Source organism: Corapipo altera, unplaced genomic scaffold, assembly GCF_003945725.1.
Source record: "Corapipo altera isolate COAL_440 unplaced genomic scaffold, ASM394572v1 0, whole genome shotgun sequence".
Taxonomy (NCBI): Eukaryota; Metazoa; Chordata; class Aves; order Passeriformes; family Pipridae; genus Corapipo; species Corapipo altera.
Genome location: NW_020884872.1, coordinates 15,418,594 through 15,436,365, shown reverse-complemented (window position 1 = coordinate 15,436,365; position 17,772 = coordinate 15,418,594). Strand labels below are relative to the sequence as shown.

At 40.3% G+C, this 17,772-nt stretch overlaps 1 protein-coding gene across 2 annotated transcripts in view; it reads left to right on the top strand.

Moving 5' to 3' along the window:
• The window catches only part of CDKL5 (cyclin dependent kinase like 5), a 131,450-nt gene extending 118,408 nt beyond the window's left edge, over positions 1–13,042 (top strand). The window contains exons 16-18 of one of the 2 annotated variants that reach the window (XM_027638005.1): positions 2,856–2,978; positions 4,093–4,212; positions 5,481–13,042. In XM_027638005.1, coding sequence (XP_027493806.1) covers positions 2,856–2,978; positions 4,093–4,212; positions 5,481–5,864 — 627 coding nt within the window. In that variant the 3' untranslated portion in view covers positions 5,865–13,042. The remainder of the gene's footprint in view (positions 1–2,855; positions 2,979–4,092; positions 4,213–5,480) is intronic. The other variant, XM_027638015.1, reaches the window with a different exon arrangement.
• Positions 13,043–17,772: the final 4,730 nt, after the last annotated feature.

Sequence of the window (17,772 nt, the reverse complement as noted above, 5' to 3'; positions counted from 1 at the left end):
TTTCTATAAGTGTAAATGCAGTTATAGTTTTGAAGATTCTCTGAATGGAGTAAAGCATGCTCATTCTGGGCAAAGGGGAGTAAGGAGTAAGGTGGTATGACTCTGAGTGTTGGTGAAGGGCTAATCTGTTGAGAACTGGGGGAGAGGATTGGTTACCAGGTTTTTTGCGCTTTTTAAAGTTTCTTTGAACTGTGTGGAACATATGCGTACGTGTATTAACTAGCACTCAAAAAAGCATCTCACTTTCCTGCTGGGCAGGATTTAAAGCAATAGCATTTACCTCTCCTTCTGATCTTGTTCATCCTCATACCTGTACACAGTTCAAATATAATCATTTGTATCACACAACTGAACAAAATGTCTCCATTATAGCTCTGGGATTATTTAATATCATTAGTTCCACTTGATATCATTGGTTCCACTGATGCATTTTCAAAAAAAAAAAAAAAAGAAGTGTTAAATTTGCACTGTTAAAGTCTACTCTGATTCCAGCCATTCAGACATGGTGACAGGGAACACTCTGATAGCTCAGCTGATAGATGGTGTATCAACTACTTCCAGATTAAACTGTGTGAAGGAAATATAGACTGGATTGTGTTGCATCTCAAAATCTGGCACTTTACAAAACACTTAAATCAAAAGTACCTTGATCTGTAGCTACCAAAGTCATCACCGATTACAAGATAGGACAGATTTATACATAATCCTTACTCCTGTTTCTTCTCACTCTTAAGAAGAGGGGTAGAGGGGAACAGAAAAGGAGAGAGAGGTCTCGCATAAGGGAAAAGTATATTTGCTACTTAGAGCTGGTATCTCACAGAAGATGAGTGAATTAGTGAAATAAGGTAGTGATACAACTCTTGCATCCTTAACTAGAAACTCACTGAGATCAACTTGATTTTTTGATCCAACCAGAGACCTCTTTTCATTTCTACTTGGAGCTGATTAAGAGGACAGTATCTAGGGACAGACTGTACCACTGATGTGTGTACAAGTGTCTGGTTAAGACACTATTCTTTGTTCTTCATCTCTTAGTTGAAGACATCTACCTAACAGACATTGGGATGTTCTTTAGGATCTTCCAGCACAAGCAAAAGTTACTGCCTTCAGTTCAGCACCAAGTCTGACTTCAGTACTAAAAGCTGTTAACAGCACTGTAATATTACCTCTTCAACGAATAATATTTTCTATGATTTCATATTAAAAGTCAGCTTGTGACTACCCAAGGTTTTTTTCTGAGGGTTAAAATATAGTGTCTTAGAAGTATGAAATATCAGTTATTTACTCAAACACAGACTTTCTGCAGCAAATAGCAAACTCAACCTGAGGACTGTCACAGTGCCGGGAAGCACATCATAGCTACGATTTACTTCTGATATCCTTTGGCAAGTCTCATTTTGTTGGTCATCATCATAGAAGTCATACAAGATATCTGAAACTGGATTCAAGGCATCTTCTTAGTAACGTCATTCTCAAAATATCTAATAGCCCAGAACTGATCCCAGTTCCTGACGCCTCCTCCTGCAGAGTCATTCCCATGAATCATTCTCCCTAGAGTTCTCCAGGTGCAGTACCTCATGGGATAATAATTGTTACTGCCTGTTATGGGAATTCTTTGCAATGTTGCTTTTGCAGAACTGTTCTTAACCATTCTCCTTTTCATCTTGTTTGAAGTCTTTTAGTAACATAGTAAAAGTTTTTGAGGATTTCTAGAGACACAGTTTTTTCTGTCCTCTGCCATCAAACAATTTCATATCCATGAGGGTTGTGCATTGTCAGTAGGCACTATCTTCAGAGGAGCCTGAGTTTTGCAGATTTTGGCACAAATTTCAAGCTATTGGTCTGAAGAAATTACTCTTTGGAAAAAATTGTTGCAGGTGAGCATTTCTTTTAGCAATGCTTTCATTCCTTTCTAATTTAATGAATTTGAAACAGGAAGATCTTCTGACCATAAAGTTCCGAAACCTAAGTTATGCTAATTTTTTACTTTCTTTCATTAATTTGGATGGAATCTAGAAGCTGAGAAAACTGTTTAAAACCCCTTGCTTTTGGTAGTGCACCCATCATTCTGTTTAGTCATATAGTAATTCTATTGCATTATAAAGTTTTCTTATGACAGGCAGAATAATGCAAGACACAGCATATGTGTCCTGTTCTTGTTTGCACCTGAGCAGGTCTCATTCATAATTTTAATATCTTATAGTTCTGTTTGCTGTTTGTGCATCCATTGATGTGCTCTTTGGTTGTGCTAGGGAAATTAAAATAAAACAGCCAGTGTCCTTGCACTTATACATTAAGTTGTTAATGGCATATTTATGATAGAACTGAAATAATTCATCTTGGAGCCCTAAGTCTTTCTGCAATTTAAAAATAGAATACTTTTATTTTTTTGCTCATTCTGAAACCAATTGCTATTATTGTTAGTGTATCTTTGATATTTTCTTTACATAAAAATAAGAAATGTCACACTGCTTTAGGTCATTATCATAAGTACAAATGATTGCCAGAGTTACAGGATTTAATTCAAAACTCAATAAAGTCAAAAAGACCTACCCATTGTTTCCAAAAAGCTTTGAAACACACTTTGCATTCCTAATGAACATGGAAATAAGAAGAGGTGTACTGATCTTTTTTTACATGCTTTCTATGCATTGAGATCCCTGAATTTGTTCCATAGGCTTTTTTGTTCAATCATTGTTGTATTTTCCCAAAGAAAATTATAGGCTTTATAACATGTATTGTTGGAATTAAAAAAAAAAAAAAAAGAAAGAAAGAAAGAAAAAGGATTAATATAGTAAGGGCAGATCTCTCGGATTTAAATACTATGCATTTAGTTTTTGTATCTTATATTGCAGACAGACTCAACCAACGGGGAGAATCCAAGCATCAAGAAATCCCTCTTTCCTCTTTTTAATTCAAAGAATAATTTAAAGCATAGTTCTTCTTTGAAAAAGCTTCCTGTAGTCACTCTACCCATGGTATTAATTTTTAAGTACAGTAGCGCTGTAAAATGCTCCAGTAAATTTGTTTTACTGACTACAACCGCATGTGGTTTATTTTCATGGTGTCACTTCCTCTTCATGCCAGTTAAGTATCTTGGGCCAGTTCAATAAATTTAAGTAAAATTCTATTGAAATAGGCTGTGCCTAAAAAATTTTTTTATAGTATTCGATGTACTGAAAATGTAACATACACAGTTCCAGAGAGAATGACTCCTGGGAGTAAGACTAAAGAAGAAAAATAGTTGGGAAATAGTTGTGAAATTGTGAATGTTTAAAAATAAACTGTCTCGTTCTGTTTCAATCAGGAAAAAAATTAACCTGGTTTGGTTTATAGCTATATCATAAATACATATTTTTATAAAAACTGCTATTTATATATAAATTTAATCAATCAAATATTAACAATGGATTATCTGAAAAAGAAATTTTAGCTCGTGTCTTGTATTTTTGTTTGTCTTGATTCTTCACGATAAAAAGCAACTTGCATTAAAAATAGGTTACTTTTTGATTGTTTTTTTTTTTTTGCTTAGAATTCTTGAAATGAGATAAAAATCTGCATCTAAGTTTTAAATTCTCCTTCTGCCATAAAATTTCACCTGGGGCTGTTTCCTAATTTTTGCTTTAGTTTGGGATATTTGTGGAGGAGAAGAAAGAAGGGAAAAGGAAAAGCTCTTTGTTTTGTGATGGCAAAATCAGTCAAGACATCAGTTTAGAGAGACTTTGGTCTGCTTCACTTGGGAACAAATTTATAGAACTGATCCATGGTCTTAACTGCAGTATGGAATGCTTTTTAAATGAAGATGAGGCTCAACAATATTTTTATGTTTTTTATTTTTAAGGCCTTGTTTAACTGCTCTCTCTTACAGCAAATAACACTAACAGCATGCGAATGCTTTAAGGGCTAAGGGTAGAGCAAATCTGCATGATATCCACAGTCACTTGCTCTTACTATGGGGAAAATTATTGAAAGGTCATTGCAATTCTGCTGCAGTAATGGGTTTCCCTTGTGTTCTGTAATTAACTGTGGGAAATTATTTACCGCTATTCTTAAGAATATATTAGGAGACCAGTATTTAATATTTTGTTGCAGATGCCTAACACTGATGGTCAGGATCTCTTGGCATTACAGAAAGCCATTCATTCTTCTAATCACCAGAGCAGCAGGCAGAAGGATTGGCATCCTGAGAAGATGACAGAAATCCAGCCTCATGTAAGTGGCGTTATCATTTCCCTGTATTTTAGTATCAATGAGGTATCTTGAAAGCTTTTTCTCTGGTGAATAGAAAAATTGCATTTGACGTTATTTCCCAAACTTCTGATTCTCTGCTGATTGAACATAATAAATCATATGCCTGTGGTCCTGCATAATTTTTTGAAAATCTAGATATGAATGACAAGGAAAAGAGAGATTAAATGTCCCTGTGTCAGTCTTCAAGCCCTTCAAAATATTATGGTTTTGTATTAGAGGCAAGCAGTGTTTCAGTGCACATCGGTGGGTGCAATGCAATGCTGTACCAAAGCCCTCAAGAGAGCTCTGTAAGGAAGGGTGAATCCTGAGGCCATGCTGCCACAAGGCACAGTTTGATACTTGCAGTGGTCACCAGAGCATCAAGACCATGCCATGGTGTGGCTGGCACAGACTGCAGTTTAAGGTCCATTTTTGGAGCATAGAACTGCAGTAATGCAACTTTTTTTCTCCAGTTCTAAAACCAGCTTTGAGGACAGGGTTTGGGAGGGAGCTTCAGTGCCATGCTCTGCTGCCATCACATTGAAAACTGGAAAAGAGGGTTTGTTGCAGCTGCAGCATTTGAAGAAACAAGTTGCTCTGTGAGCCATGGAATTTAGTGAGGCTGTTTTCATATCACTTTGTATACTCAGGCTTCCCCAGGCTTCTGTTACCCATGTTCAGTAACTCCATATCTCCGTTTTCCTTCATACTGCTCACCAGTTAAAGAAGCTGTGAGAGAACAGAGCTGCTTATCTCCCAGCTGGCAACAAGCAAAATATGGTACTGTAGAGTTCTGCCAGACCTTGTTTCAGTGCAGATATTACTTAAGACTCTCTCTAACCCCTAACTGATGTTCACAAAATTTTTAAGACCTTTGTATTTCTGATAGCTGTGCCTCACAAAATGTGGCTAAGGTTCTAAAGCTAATAGCTAGAGAAGTGACAGATGGACAGCTAATGCAATTGTCTATGCCTGCATTTTCAAAGGAAACAAGGATGAAATAATTGATGGGAGCAATTTTTTTTCTGATGTAGAAAAGGTTCCACTTTGTCAGGTAGCTAGTAGATTGAATCGTGATGAGAAGACATTTTCTCAGGTGTGTAGTCATAGCCTGTAATGAAATATACCAAATGAATACAAATTAGAAGTCCTGTGAAGTTCAAGATGTTCAGTTTAAGCTATGACAGTTTTGTTGTAGGAATTCTGATATGATGGAGAGCAGGTCAAATGCTTTTCTGCGTGTCTTTCAGAGCCAGCCATTAAAATCTCTTCGAAAGCTCTTACACCTCTCTTCAAACCATCCTGTCCCTGCTGAGCCCCGCTTCCAGCCCTTACCAAGTCAGCCAGCCAAAGCTTCTTTTTCTGAAGTGCGGATTCACCCCATGAGCCAGAGCTCCAGCAGCGGCAGCAGCAACGTGCGGCAGGAGGCTCCGCCCAAAAGCAGGCCAACCCTGCAGATCCCGAGCCAGCTGGAACCCACCTGGCACGTCTCCCCTGTGAACAGGAGCGTGAGTGATGGGCCTCCCTACTCCGACCAGCTGCCTTCCAAGAGCGGACAGAATGGGCACACGTACACCCGGACAAACCGGTCGCGAATGCCAAACCTGAATGACTTAAAAGAGACAGCCTTGTAATTGCACTCCAGAGAATAGACCAGTTTGGGTGGAGATCAGCATAGGGGAGTGGTGGTGGTTCTGGTGATGGTAAGACTGCATTTTCAGCTTTAAAAAGGTGTGCAATATGTACATGTGGAGCTATGCTGTTTGGCACCACGGAGAGAGTCAGGGATTATACAGTAAAACAAGTTGAACTATGAATTACCAGTCATCAGAAATGTCGCTGGATGCCAGACAGAGTGTGCAGGTCAGGGAGAAAATGCATTGCCACTTTCTCTCATTTACATTCCAGCTTAGTGCACATCTCTGTCTGAAAGCTGGGAGACTTCTGGTATGTATTGGCACTTATAAGGGTGAAAACATTCATGTCTAGACCTATGCCCTTACTACATTTTTTGCTGCCTAGTTAAAACAGTGGGGTTTATGTGATAAAAGTGTATCCCCGTTAAGGGTTTAAAGTTAAATTGTATGTCTTAAATTTGTTTTTTAAATTTCCATATTTGATAGGATTTGTAATATTTATTTATGATGACCTAATATCGTACTGTTATAATCATATCTTTTATGTTATAATGTAAAGTTATTTTGAGCTGTTTGAAACATTGTGAAGCAGTGCAACAGCTACAGTAGTTTCTATAAAAAAATAACAGTAACATTTATATATTGCATCAGGAGTATTTTATTCTATATATAAATATATATATAAATGGAAAATAACTGTCTGTTTTTTAAATATACTCATTTAAAAAAAAGTATTGTTATGACACTATCTGCCATATTTTTTATACATTTGTGATATAAAGTGCAGTATTATACTTCTAATAAAAGGAAGTTGAATGAGGATATAAACGTGACTGTAACAGTATGAATCTTGCTTTGCTATGAGAGCCCAGTATTGTAGGCATTATTGGTAACAAACAAAAGACAACATTCAATTCCAAGCTTTTTTATGGGCTATTTTGTTGGAAACATTGGCTAAATGTAAGAGACTGCAGAACTGTACAGTAATCTAAATGTGGTATGTTCTCCCCTGTGTCCTTAGCTTTCCTAGTAATATTAATGGGATTTCTGCATCTGCATCCAGAGCACAGAGCCCCGGTACCAAATTTTTGTTTCATCTAAAGAAATAAAGTGCCCCATGACTACAAGAGAAAGCAGGTGCTCTTCCACTTAATAGCAGGGGTGAAAACCAAAGAAACATAGCATGAATTGCAAGTGAAATGCAAACTTCGACACTTACGCATAGCATGGCACTGCAGATCATGGTATAAGCTTTTATGCATATGTGTATTTTACATCTTGTTTAGCAATCTATTAATTAATAAGATAAACACTGTATTAAAATTTAAACTACTCTTGCACTTTTCTATTATATTTCAGGATGTACTTAAATCTACAAATCTGATATTTGGATATTGAGGGAAAAGGTTGCCATGCAGCTTAATTTCTCTTTAGGTCTTATTATCCAAATAGTCCCATAACCAGTTCAGTTACCAGTCTCAGCAAAAGACTAGATCTTGGGTTCCAGTCTCCTGTACAACGTAGTTAAAACTGCCTTTACGTTGGTGAATGTCAAGTGTAGCAAATACACACCCTGATTCCTCTGTTGCTACCGGTAAATTAAATCAAAGGTTAGCCAGTAGGAGTCAAGAGTTATGCCAGTCTAAACTTTGTGCAATAAGAGGAGAGCCAGGCCTGTAGTGTCAGAACAATACAATCTTTCCTTTTTTAAATACATTAGTTCAACTCCCTCATTACTCTGCAGCACAGTTTGTTTTCTAGATGCTGTTGTTGTAAGACACTTGTACTTGCAAATACATTGTCTTTTCCAAAAGAGATTAACCTGAATGTAAATTTGATGATTTAGCCATAGATGTAGTTAACAGAAGAAGCCAGGCAGTAAGAGCTGAACTTCCTACTTGTATAACAATGCAAAACTGGACATGCTGTTCAGTACTCTTGAGTCATACCAAAGTTCTAACACAGCAAATTTGGCACCACTACTGTAAAAATTCGTCAGAAAGAACAGAACAGAAGGATGTCATATAGGGTTTGTCCAGGGCTAAAAGTCTAGTAAATTTGAAAAATTACAAAATAAGAATTCTTTCTTTGTCAGTTGCCTGCAAGAAATGTGCATGTGATTTTTCTATAGATATATATGGTATATGATATCTCTCTATATATGATATATACTGTATTGATATATCATATATATAGCATATAAAAATACAGTAGACATGAAAGGGTATTCAGTTTTTTTCTAAGTTCAGTGGGCATCCAGGAAAGACATTGTGATATTTAGTAGTCATCACTGTTGGAGTTTAGCAACATACTTCAGCAATATCTATTAGATTAACTGCTTGGTCTCAGCTAGGTTAGCCCTGTTTTGAAATGGCCTGATGCCACTGAAATCCCTCACAAAAGCATTGTCCAAGAGAGAGTGGGGCTCTAAGCAGTGTGGTTTTAATGTCTCTTTTAGGGCAATGGAACTGGGGTTGTTTAGTCTGGAGAAGAGGAGGCTCAGGGGGGACCTCATCACTCTGTACAATGACCGAAAAGGAGTTTGTAGCCAGGTGGGGGTCAGCCTCTTCTCCCATGTCTCAAGTAAAAGGATGAGAGGAAATGGTCTTCTGTTGTGCCAGGAGAGATTCAAATCAGATATTAGAAAATAAAGAAAGTCACTGAAAGAGGGGTTAGGCATTGGAATAAGTTGATCAGGGAGGTATCACTGGCTCTGGAAGTGTTCCAGAGGTGTCTGGATGTGGCACATTGGAATGTGAATTAGAGGTGATGATGGTGGTGCTGGGTTGACAGTTGGACTAAATGATCCTGAAGGTCTCTTCCAAGCTTGATGATTCTGTTTCCCAGCAAGTGGTCAGAGTAGACTCTTCTGTGCTTTGTGGATATGTATCCTTTTGCCTCTGCAAGATTTTTAGCTTGTTGGTAAGAGCTTCATGCTGGGGATGATGATACTGGGCTGTATGTGGCTGTTCTTATTTCTAGCAAGGAAAAATGTTTCCAAAGGATTTTTTTCCTCAGTACCTATGGAGTTAAATCAGGATAATCTCTGACTGTACATATAGCTGTTTAAAGTAGTTAGCAAATCTTCAAAGGTGACCCAAGGAATGTTCAAGTATTTGGTGACCCATAGTTACAGAAAGTTGTTTCTACTTCATACTACATCTTCTTCTCCAGTTCAACAAACCATAGTAGATTTCAGTTGAATACTAAATTGTGTTGAATGTATGTAGTATTTTCTTCCTTCTGTTGGAAAGAAATTCCAGCAGCTTGGCCAGCTGGTGCTGGGATGAATTGTGTATTTTTAACTTGGTCTAACTTCCCAATATTTAGAATATTGCTAATGTAATTTTGTCGGGGCTTTCAAAGGAGTCTTATTATAGTGACTGAGATTTGCTGGCTTAATAAAGGGAAGAGAATTACAGAGCAAACTATTTTCTAAGTGTGAACTTTCCTTTTCGCTGGTCTGTGAGTCTTGTGCTACATGCTCTATAGATTTACTTAGTATAAAGAAACTTAGTTGAACTACATTTTGTTCTTTGGCAATCTGTTTTGCCTTATGGCATCATTAATGATGTGAATAGAAAGGAAACTAAGTTTCAGAAATTATAGTCATTTTGCAGAACTCAAGATGCCTAAACTTGTCTATCTGTTTTTGCTATAACTCTTGAGCTCTTTTTAACTGAAAAAGAAGTACCTTAAGCTCATCTTAACTGAAATTGTATTTGTGTCTAAGCTGTCCTTTTAAACTGCCATGTAAATGTATTAACCTAGAACAACATCTATTTTCAGCAGACCTGACCACAGAGAACAGTCCCTTAGAGCTCTTTAATGCTTTTTGCTCCATTTATTGCTGTCCAAGCTTCATTGCTCCTCCGAGAGGTCACCAGGGCAGAGCACTGGGAGAGTTCTTGGCAGGAACTCAGTGGTCCCAGATTTGGTCTCTTCTTCCTAAAACATTCCCCAAACACTACCCTGTTTGCCAATACTTGTTCTTTTAGATCAATATTAAAACAGGCTTCAAAATTCCAAATGTATGAGACACCCTCAGATTGTCTTTCGGGATGTCACCTTTCTCTCTGCCAACTTGTTTCTGGGCACAAGGCTGGAGTGACTCTTCAAGAAGCAGTGGCCTGTGGTAGGCTTTTAGCCATTCCTTATCATTGCAGTTAGGTCTCTTAACAGATGAATCTTACTTGTCTAAAAAGCTACATACCAACCTTTTTTTTCTTCAGAAGCTGCTGTAGCTGTTAGCTGAGTAGACTTCTGTGTTCACACAGAAAAAAAAAATGTATTCTCAACAATTCAGTGCTGTAGACCTCCCTGCAAGAAGAGGGAACACAGATGATACAGCTCTGAAAGCACTGTTGTGATCTAGGTAGCTAAGGCAAAACCAAGCCACTTTCGAGAGGAGCCATGCTCTGAAAGTATTGGGGTTTTCACTCATGTTTCATTTTTTTGTTGTCTTATAATGCTTTCATGGTGAGACATGCTTCAAAAATACCTGCATGCAATCAATTCCATATGTTTTGAACACTGTCAGAGTAGAGCTGAGAGAACATCTGCATCCCAGTCACACAAAGAGTAGGAAAAGGATAGCCATATATAATATACTGCAAATTGTGGGGTGGCAATGAATATTTTTTCCATTCAAGCTAGCATACAGAATACATTTGTCAATGGGGTACTGTCACAAACCATGCATCTAGGCTGTTGTTCATGTAAGTAGGCCCACCATCTGAAATAGGAGTGCCACAGAAGATGGTTGGAATGGTGATGTGCCCTATGTAACTATTTTTAAATTACCTTCAAATCAGGACACTATTTAAGAACAGGTGCCTTTCCCTACACAGCTCTTTCTAATGGTGTCATGATATTAACCATTCATTAACTGGGTTTGTAGCGAATGAGGAAAAAAGCCATTTAACTTCTGGCCTTTGTTAAAAAGGGTGTGATTTGAGTAAACCCTTTTAATTTAACACAGCTTGGAAGTTCTAGATGTTGGCACCTTTTTCAAACGGATCAAACAGCAGCATCGATGCTCAGGCTCATCAGGCAAGTGAAGGCTTGTGCACATCACTTGTACTGAAACAGAAGATTTCTCATTTTGCAATCATGAAGCAAATTTCATGGAAATAAGGCAAAGCAAATTTTATAGGAGATCCTCTTTCAATTTTAGGAGAAAAACTGTGTTAGGTCATCTGTTCTGTGGGCAGACTGTCTTAACAGCTACTGTGTGAGACAGCATAGGTAAATCTGATGTATTAGGTCTAAATTTTACTTGCTCTGAGTTCTACTTGGATGCAAATTTATGACCTTGTGCACAGCCAATTGTTTGATGCAAAAATTGTCTTTTGACACACTAAGTGGAAGATGCATGAGAGGTGTGAGAGGACCAGCCCCACTATGTTTGGATGCTTTCATTCCACCAAATCATATTGCTGCTCAGGCTCTTTTAGACCATAACTCAAAATATGCAGCTGGGCAAAAGTGACTCTTAACACATGGCCCGAGAGTCTGAACAAGGAATTTGTCTCTTAGCCTAAGAGTGACTACACATCTCTTGTCTTCTCTGCAAGTCAATCTACCTCCTCTCTCTTGCAGAATGTGGTCAAGGCTGGGTTTTGTTTGTTCTGAGCTTTTTATTGACTCCAACTTCTGAAGAGACATCTGAAAAGATTCTTCCTCTAGGTACTGTTAGCAACCAAGTAATAAAATATTGATGGGCCTTCATCTAAAATACTTCTGAAACCTCCAAGCCATCTGAGCTCTCCCTCTAGAATCCCAGTGCCATCCTTTGCACTGCTTTGCAGTCTTCCCTTGCCCTTCCCTTTGTGGTTCTAAATATTGCAGTTGCCTTGTTCTTTGTTGTTTCTATAGTGCAGATTTCAGGGAGTTAGAGGCCTTATCTACTACTCCACCCTGTTTGCTGTTTTACTTAAACAGCTATCCTTAGACTTGCTCAGGATTTTCTTCATTTTAATTTTCCATTTCATCTGGGTGAGATACCTTACCTCATCGTGCCCCCGCCAAAACACGCTGCCTGCCAGGCTTTTCATTCCACCAGGTCTCTGTTTTCACAGGGCAGTTTCTCTGGATCCGTTCTGAGAAATGCAAGGTGGCATCTTAATTGTACAGACATAGAAATGTGTTGTGAAGTAGCTTTCCTTGTCGTGAAGTAGCTTTCCATGTCATAGAGCTTTCCATTAGCAACGTTAAAGCATATTCATAGCACAAGATGGAAGCCGCTGTTCAACTTTCCTATAGGATGTGAACCTCTTGGTGTAAACTCTTGACATGTAAATCCAACGGCAGAGCTTTTAATTGTTTAGTTACAAGGCAAAACTTTAAGTAACTATCTTGACTTTCCTTTTTTTTTTTTTTTTTTTTTTTTTACTAGTGCACATCTTAGACTCGTACTACTAAAGGATATGACTAATTAAAAGGAGTAACATTATTTTTGGTTTATATGGAACAATAAGCTAAAATCTTCCCTGAAACCATAATTTGGTTGGAAATTCTATGCAGGCATTTTAAAATCTGGTTAAATATGATAAGGACTTCCAGGACTGCTTAGATCTCCACTGTGAAATGCTGAATTTTAAATTTGTGTCATTTGAGAGAAAGAAGGAAGAATGAAGTTTAGGAAAATCTTTTTTTTTTTTCCACAATCTGCCAGTACAGACTATTCCACAATTAGCAGACTGAGGAGGCAGCTTTCAAAACTTCTAAATTTGTGTATAAGATTCCCTGATTTTTTTTAACAGCTACTAGAAATCTAAAGCGCACAAACTTTTAAATCTACCGTGCTTTCTGTTGTGGAAGGGATATGTTGTGGTGTTAACCTTTTTAATCCTGGAATACAAATTGATTTTAAAATGTGTTGAATATTTAAGGATGACTTCATGCAAGTTAATAAACCATTTGTAAAGTGTTTGTATACAACCCTTTGTATCATGTTGTTGGTACACCTTACCAAATTTTTTTTGAGCATGTATTCCATCCTTAACTTCTGTACAATTTCTATTGTCGCTGTAAATATTCTAAAAGAGAAAAAAAAATCCTGTGGTAACCTTAATTATAAGCATGGAAATGGTTAATTTTTACTGAGCACAATGTATTTTTGAATGGGCCTTCCAAAATATGTCTTTAATAAAAATGCAGATTTTGCACTAGAACACTGGCATTGTTCAACAGCTGATCTTATTCCTGACCTATCTCCTCCAGAACACCTCTCAATATACATAGGTTGGCTAAGATGAGTGGAACAGGCCAGAACCAGGACTCCTGTGCCTGATAGATCACTGCCAGATCCTGGCTAACTGCCCACTCTGAGAAGCCAGCTTGTATCTGTCTGCAAGTGTGATGTTTCTGAAGCACCTTGTTGCCCTCCATTCCTGTAGTCTCACTGCAGTCATCGAGGGTGGTTTCTTCCTTTCAGGGCCAGAATCTCTGCTGCTCCCTCTTTTAAACAGTACCAACCCCCTCAGCAGGCACTACCAGAAATTAAAAGGCCCTGATAGTTTCCAGCCAGTAACCTTTGCTGCAGAAAAGTATCATGTTGGAATTTCATTATTGCCACACGTAAACTGAGACCCTTTTAGGCAAATATTTCAGTGTCAGCAATAAGGTTTAGATTGGTTCCTCTTTAATGTGTCCTGGCCATGACTTTTTTTTGTTCCTGTGTGCAGCTTTAAAAAACTTTAAATATTTCTCTGCTAGTCTTTCATTCTTCAGGATAATTTGCAACAGAGAAGTAGGGACCACTTTACATTTACCTCTCATCTTTCCCTCTGATCTTCAGCAGTAGATTTGCTGAAAGCCAGGACTTGCAGTCTGTTAGATCCAAAACAACTGCCTGATGGCTTGTGCAGCAACCACAGCCTTTGTGAGACCAGGCTGCTGCCCAGTGCCTGCACTGAGCTGTGCCCATCACCTCCCCAAGAGGGAAACCACTGACCCAATTTCCACCAGGACAAGCAGTCCAGTACTTTAATGCCTGTTTCCCTGAGGTGCCTAGAGCTCTGGGCACACTTGGCTTTACTCTTACAGCCTTACTTGGCTCTTACTCTTTCAAGGATCTCATTGTAGTGATCCCTTTTCTGTACCCCCTGCAGAGCCCCAGAGAATGGAGTGGCCACCTCCTTGAAGAGGAACCCCAGTGTAGTCACCATTAGTCCTCCATGGAATGGGGACCATAGTGGACATTGGCATTTTTCTCTGGGTGGAAATGAAGGGATAATTTCTGCACGGGGCTATTGACTTATATATGATGTGGCTGGTCTGGAGGCCTGAGGTAGTCTCTGCTCACATAGCTTAGATTGGGCAAGTTTGATTTCTCAGCACAGTTCCCTCACTTCTCTCTAAGCATGCCATACTAAAAATTCAGGTCATGAATATGAAGGCAGCTCTTGGTCCTGCTTCCTATTTCAAACCCCTTGTGTTTTATGCAGTTGCGAAGCCATGCATTGGTCTCCCTACGTCTACAGGTAAAGACCTGCATGATTGTTTAACATCCTTGTCAACAACATAGACAGTGGGATTGAGTGCAAGTTTGCCAAATGACACTAAGCCATGTTGTGCGGTTGACACACTGTAGGGAAGGGATGCCATCCGGAGGGACCTGGACAGGCTTGAGAGGTGGGCTGGTGCAAACATCATGAAATCCAACACGGCCAAGTGCAAGGTCCTGCACCTGGGTCAGGGCAGTCCCAAGACAAATACAGGTTGGGGGAGGAACAGATCATGAGCAGCTCTGAGGAGAAGGACTGGGGGCTGCTGGTGGATGAAAAGTTCAGCGTGAGCCGACAAGGAGCGCTGGCAGCCCAGAAGGCCAGTTGTGTCCTGGGCTACACTGAAAGCAGTGTGGTCAGCAGGGTGAGGGAAGTGATTCTGCCCCTTTTACTTCACTCTCATGAGACCCCATCTGGAGTGCTGCATCCAGCTCTGGGGCCCCCAGCACAAGAAAGACGTGGACTTGGAGCAAGTCCAGATGAGAGCCACTAAGCTGATCACAAGGCTGGTACACCTTTCCTTTGAAGACAGGCTGAGAGACTTGGGACCTGGAAAAGAGAAGGAAGACCTTATAGTGCCTTCCAGTACATAAAGTGGGCTACAAGAGAGCTGAAGAGGGACTTTTCACAAGAGCGTGTAGTGATAGGACAAGGGGAAACAGCCTTAAACTGAAGGAGGTAAGTTTGGATTAGATATTAGGAAGAAATTCTTTACCATGTGGGCAGTGAGACACTGGAACAGGTTGCCCAGAGAAGTCGTGGATGCCCCTCCCTGGAGGTGTTCAAGGCCAGATTGGATGGGGCTCTGAGAAACCTGGTCTAGGGAAAGGCGTCCCTTCCCATGGCAAGGAAATTGAAGCTAGATGATCTTTAAGGTTTCTTCCAACCTAAACCATTCTGTGATCCTATGTTTATGAGAGAAAGCTTGTGTATTTATGTAGTTTTACTTTGGCTGGTTCTGTCCCACTTTCATAATGCCCTCAGTCACACTGTTGCTCCAACATGCTGAATTTATGCAGAGGTGGAAGTCAAATGCAATTCTAAAAGCACTTTAGGACCACTTAATTAATTAAGCCTCTCAGCAACCTTCTTTTTATATGAGGCAGAGGTTAAGTGAATTTCCAGAGGTCAATTAGCAAGTGAGCTGCACAGCAAGGATCAGAACAGAAATTCCTGCTTTAGCAGGAACCATTTAGTTGAAAGCCAGAAGTAAGTCTCTTCCCCATGAAAGCTTGGAAAAGTGAACTGCAGGCAAAGGACAGGGCAAGGCAAGAAGCAAATGAACCGTGAAATGCACTGTTATGCCAGTTAGTTCCACCTTATTTATTGCTGTACATTGCAATCTAGAAAAAAGATCTAGTGATTTCTTTGAAGTGGGAGGCTCAAAGAGTGATAGCACAGGTCCCTTCTACCTAGACAGTACTTTCTTCCTCTAAAGTTTTATTATATCCTACATATAGGATCGGTCATGTGAAGATACAAAATTTAGTGAGGTTCCTTGGTGTATAATGGTGTGTGGTCCATCTATTCAGGCTGTGCATTAAGCCTGCGAGCTCTTCCAAATTTCACAGGACCTCCTGCACCTTGCCATAGGGTGCATTTCTCAAATCAGACAACTTGAAAAACCCTGGACTGTGTGTAGCTCTTCAGAGTCCAGTCACAGACAAGGCTTTGACTAGCTACAGTCAAGCTTAACTGCTTGGGGTGATATAAATATTCACTGGCTGGTGCCCAGTACATCCTTTCACCCTTCCATCCCCACCCCCTGCACCTCAGTCGTGCAGTGGAACAGCAGCACCAAGCCTCCTCCTCCCTATCACCATCCACCAGGACATGGAGCAGAGCTGCCTGTGCTCCTTTTAGGGCAGACACAGCTGTGTATTAACGTGATGGCAACTGTGTCCAGGGCCCGGAAACACTTCAGCTCTCAGTGTTGGTGTTGTTAACACAAGAGCTATGACAGCTGGTGGAGAGCCCTTGTCTCCCTGTTGCTGTTCGTCAGTGTCCCTGGGGAGGCTGTTACACCATGGTGGTCCCACAGCTTGGCTGCATGAAGGACGTGCCTCAAGCTCAATGGACCTTCTCAGTAGAGCTTGCCTTGTAGAGCTTGCCTTGACTGTTTAGCATTAGAAAACCACACAGTGATTTCTTACTAGGAAAAAGTATCCCTAGACCAATTTGTGGATAAGCAAAATTCCTATCCACAAATGGGGGGTTGGGGTGAAGCTAGGGAGTAATGGTGTATAATAGCAATCATCTCAGCAGATGGGAATTTGCCTTTTCTACATCTCTGTAGACTTCTTCCTATTTAATGGAGCAGCTTTCAGAATCACCAGAAGACCTTATTTTCCTGACAGATACTATTTGTGTCTATATACAGGAAAAAACAAGGCAGAAACATCTGCTCTCACAAATGAATGTGATGAATTGCACAGCCATCCAAAGGCTTTTCTCATGTTTTTAGTCACGTCTCATTTGGTTTTAGTCACATCTCAACTCCTGCCCTGCACACATTCACCTCTCTGCCCATAGAGATAAGGAGAGGAGAGGCAGATGGCCTGCTGCAGTGCAGTTGTCTTCATGACTCTTCTCTCTTTGCCGAGACAGTCCAGGTTGTTAGAAAACAGGAGAAAGGCCTCTGGTGCCTGCCAGGTTTGTGTTACAGATGCGTGGGAAGGCAAACCAAAGCTGTCACTCCAGAACTCCCTACAACCCTCCCACATGGGAGCTGTGGGGCTGTAGTTCGTATCTAAGTTGTGTTGAGTTCCTGTGCTGGGTAGGGACATGAGCCATAGTAACCAGGTTGTCACCCCAGGGACATGGGTCGATCATCAGAGCCTCCAGATTCCTCAGATGCTAAACACCCACTGACGATCAGGCCATGGAGATCAAACAGTTAATAAGAGGCAGGCCCTATATCTGTGCCCAAACATCCACAGGGAGCAAAGTGCCCTGGGGCCCCTGAGATGCAGTGGAAAACCAGACAGGATACACAGAGGGTTTGGCCATCTCATTCGCAAGGCACTGATGCCTGCTCCAAAACCAGTCACAGCAGCTCAGGCCAGAAGGTTGCTGATATAAGAAGACATGAGGTGGTTTGAGAGTGTGAGATCCAGGTGGGGGCCTTCATACTGGGGACAGGCCAGATCTGGCCCCAATCCTGTCTCAGGGATAGCAGAGATTGGCATGAGGAAAAGCAGGGTGACATGTCTGTCCTATGAGAACCCTCCCTGGTCCTGGTGGGTCAGTGGGGGAGGACTGGGCTCTGGGACAAATAATCAGGCATAGACCTACCGTCCTGAAAAGAACCCAAGCCCTGCCTTTGGACCCCATCTGCATTTACTCTGGCCTTCACAGCATGCTGTGATGATGATTTCCCCAGCCTAACACCCAGG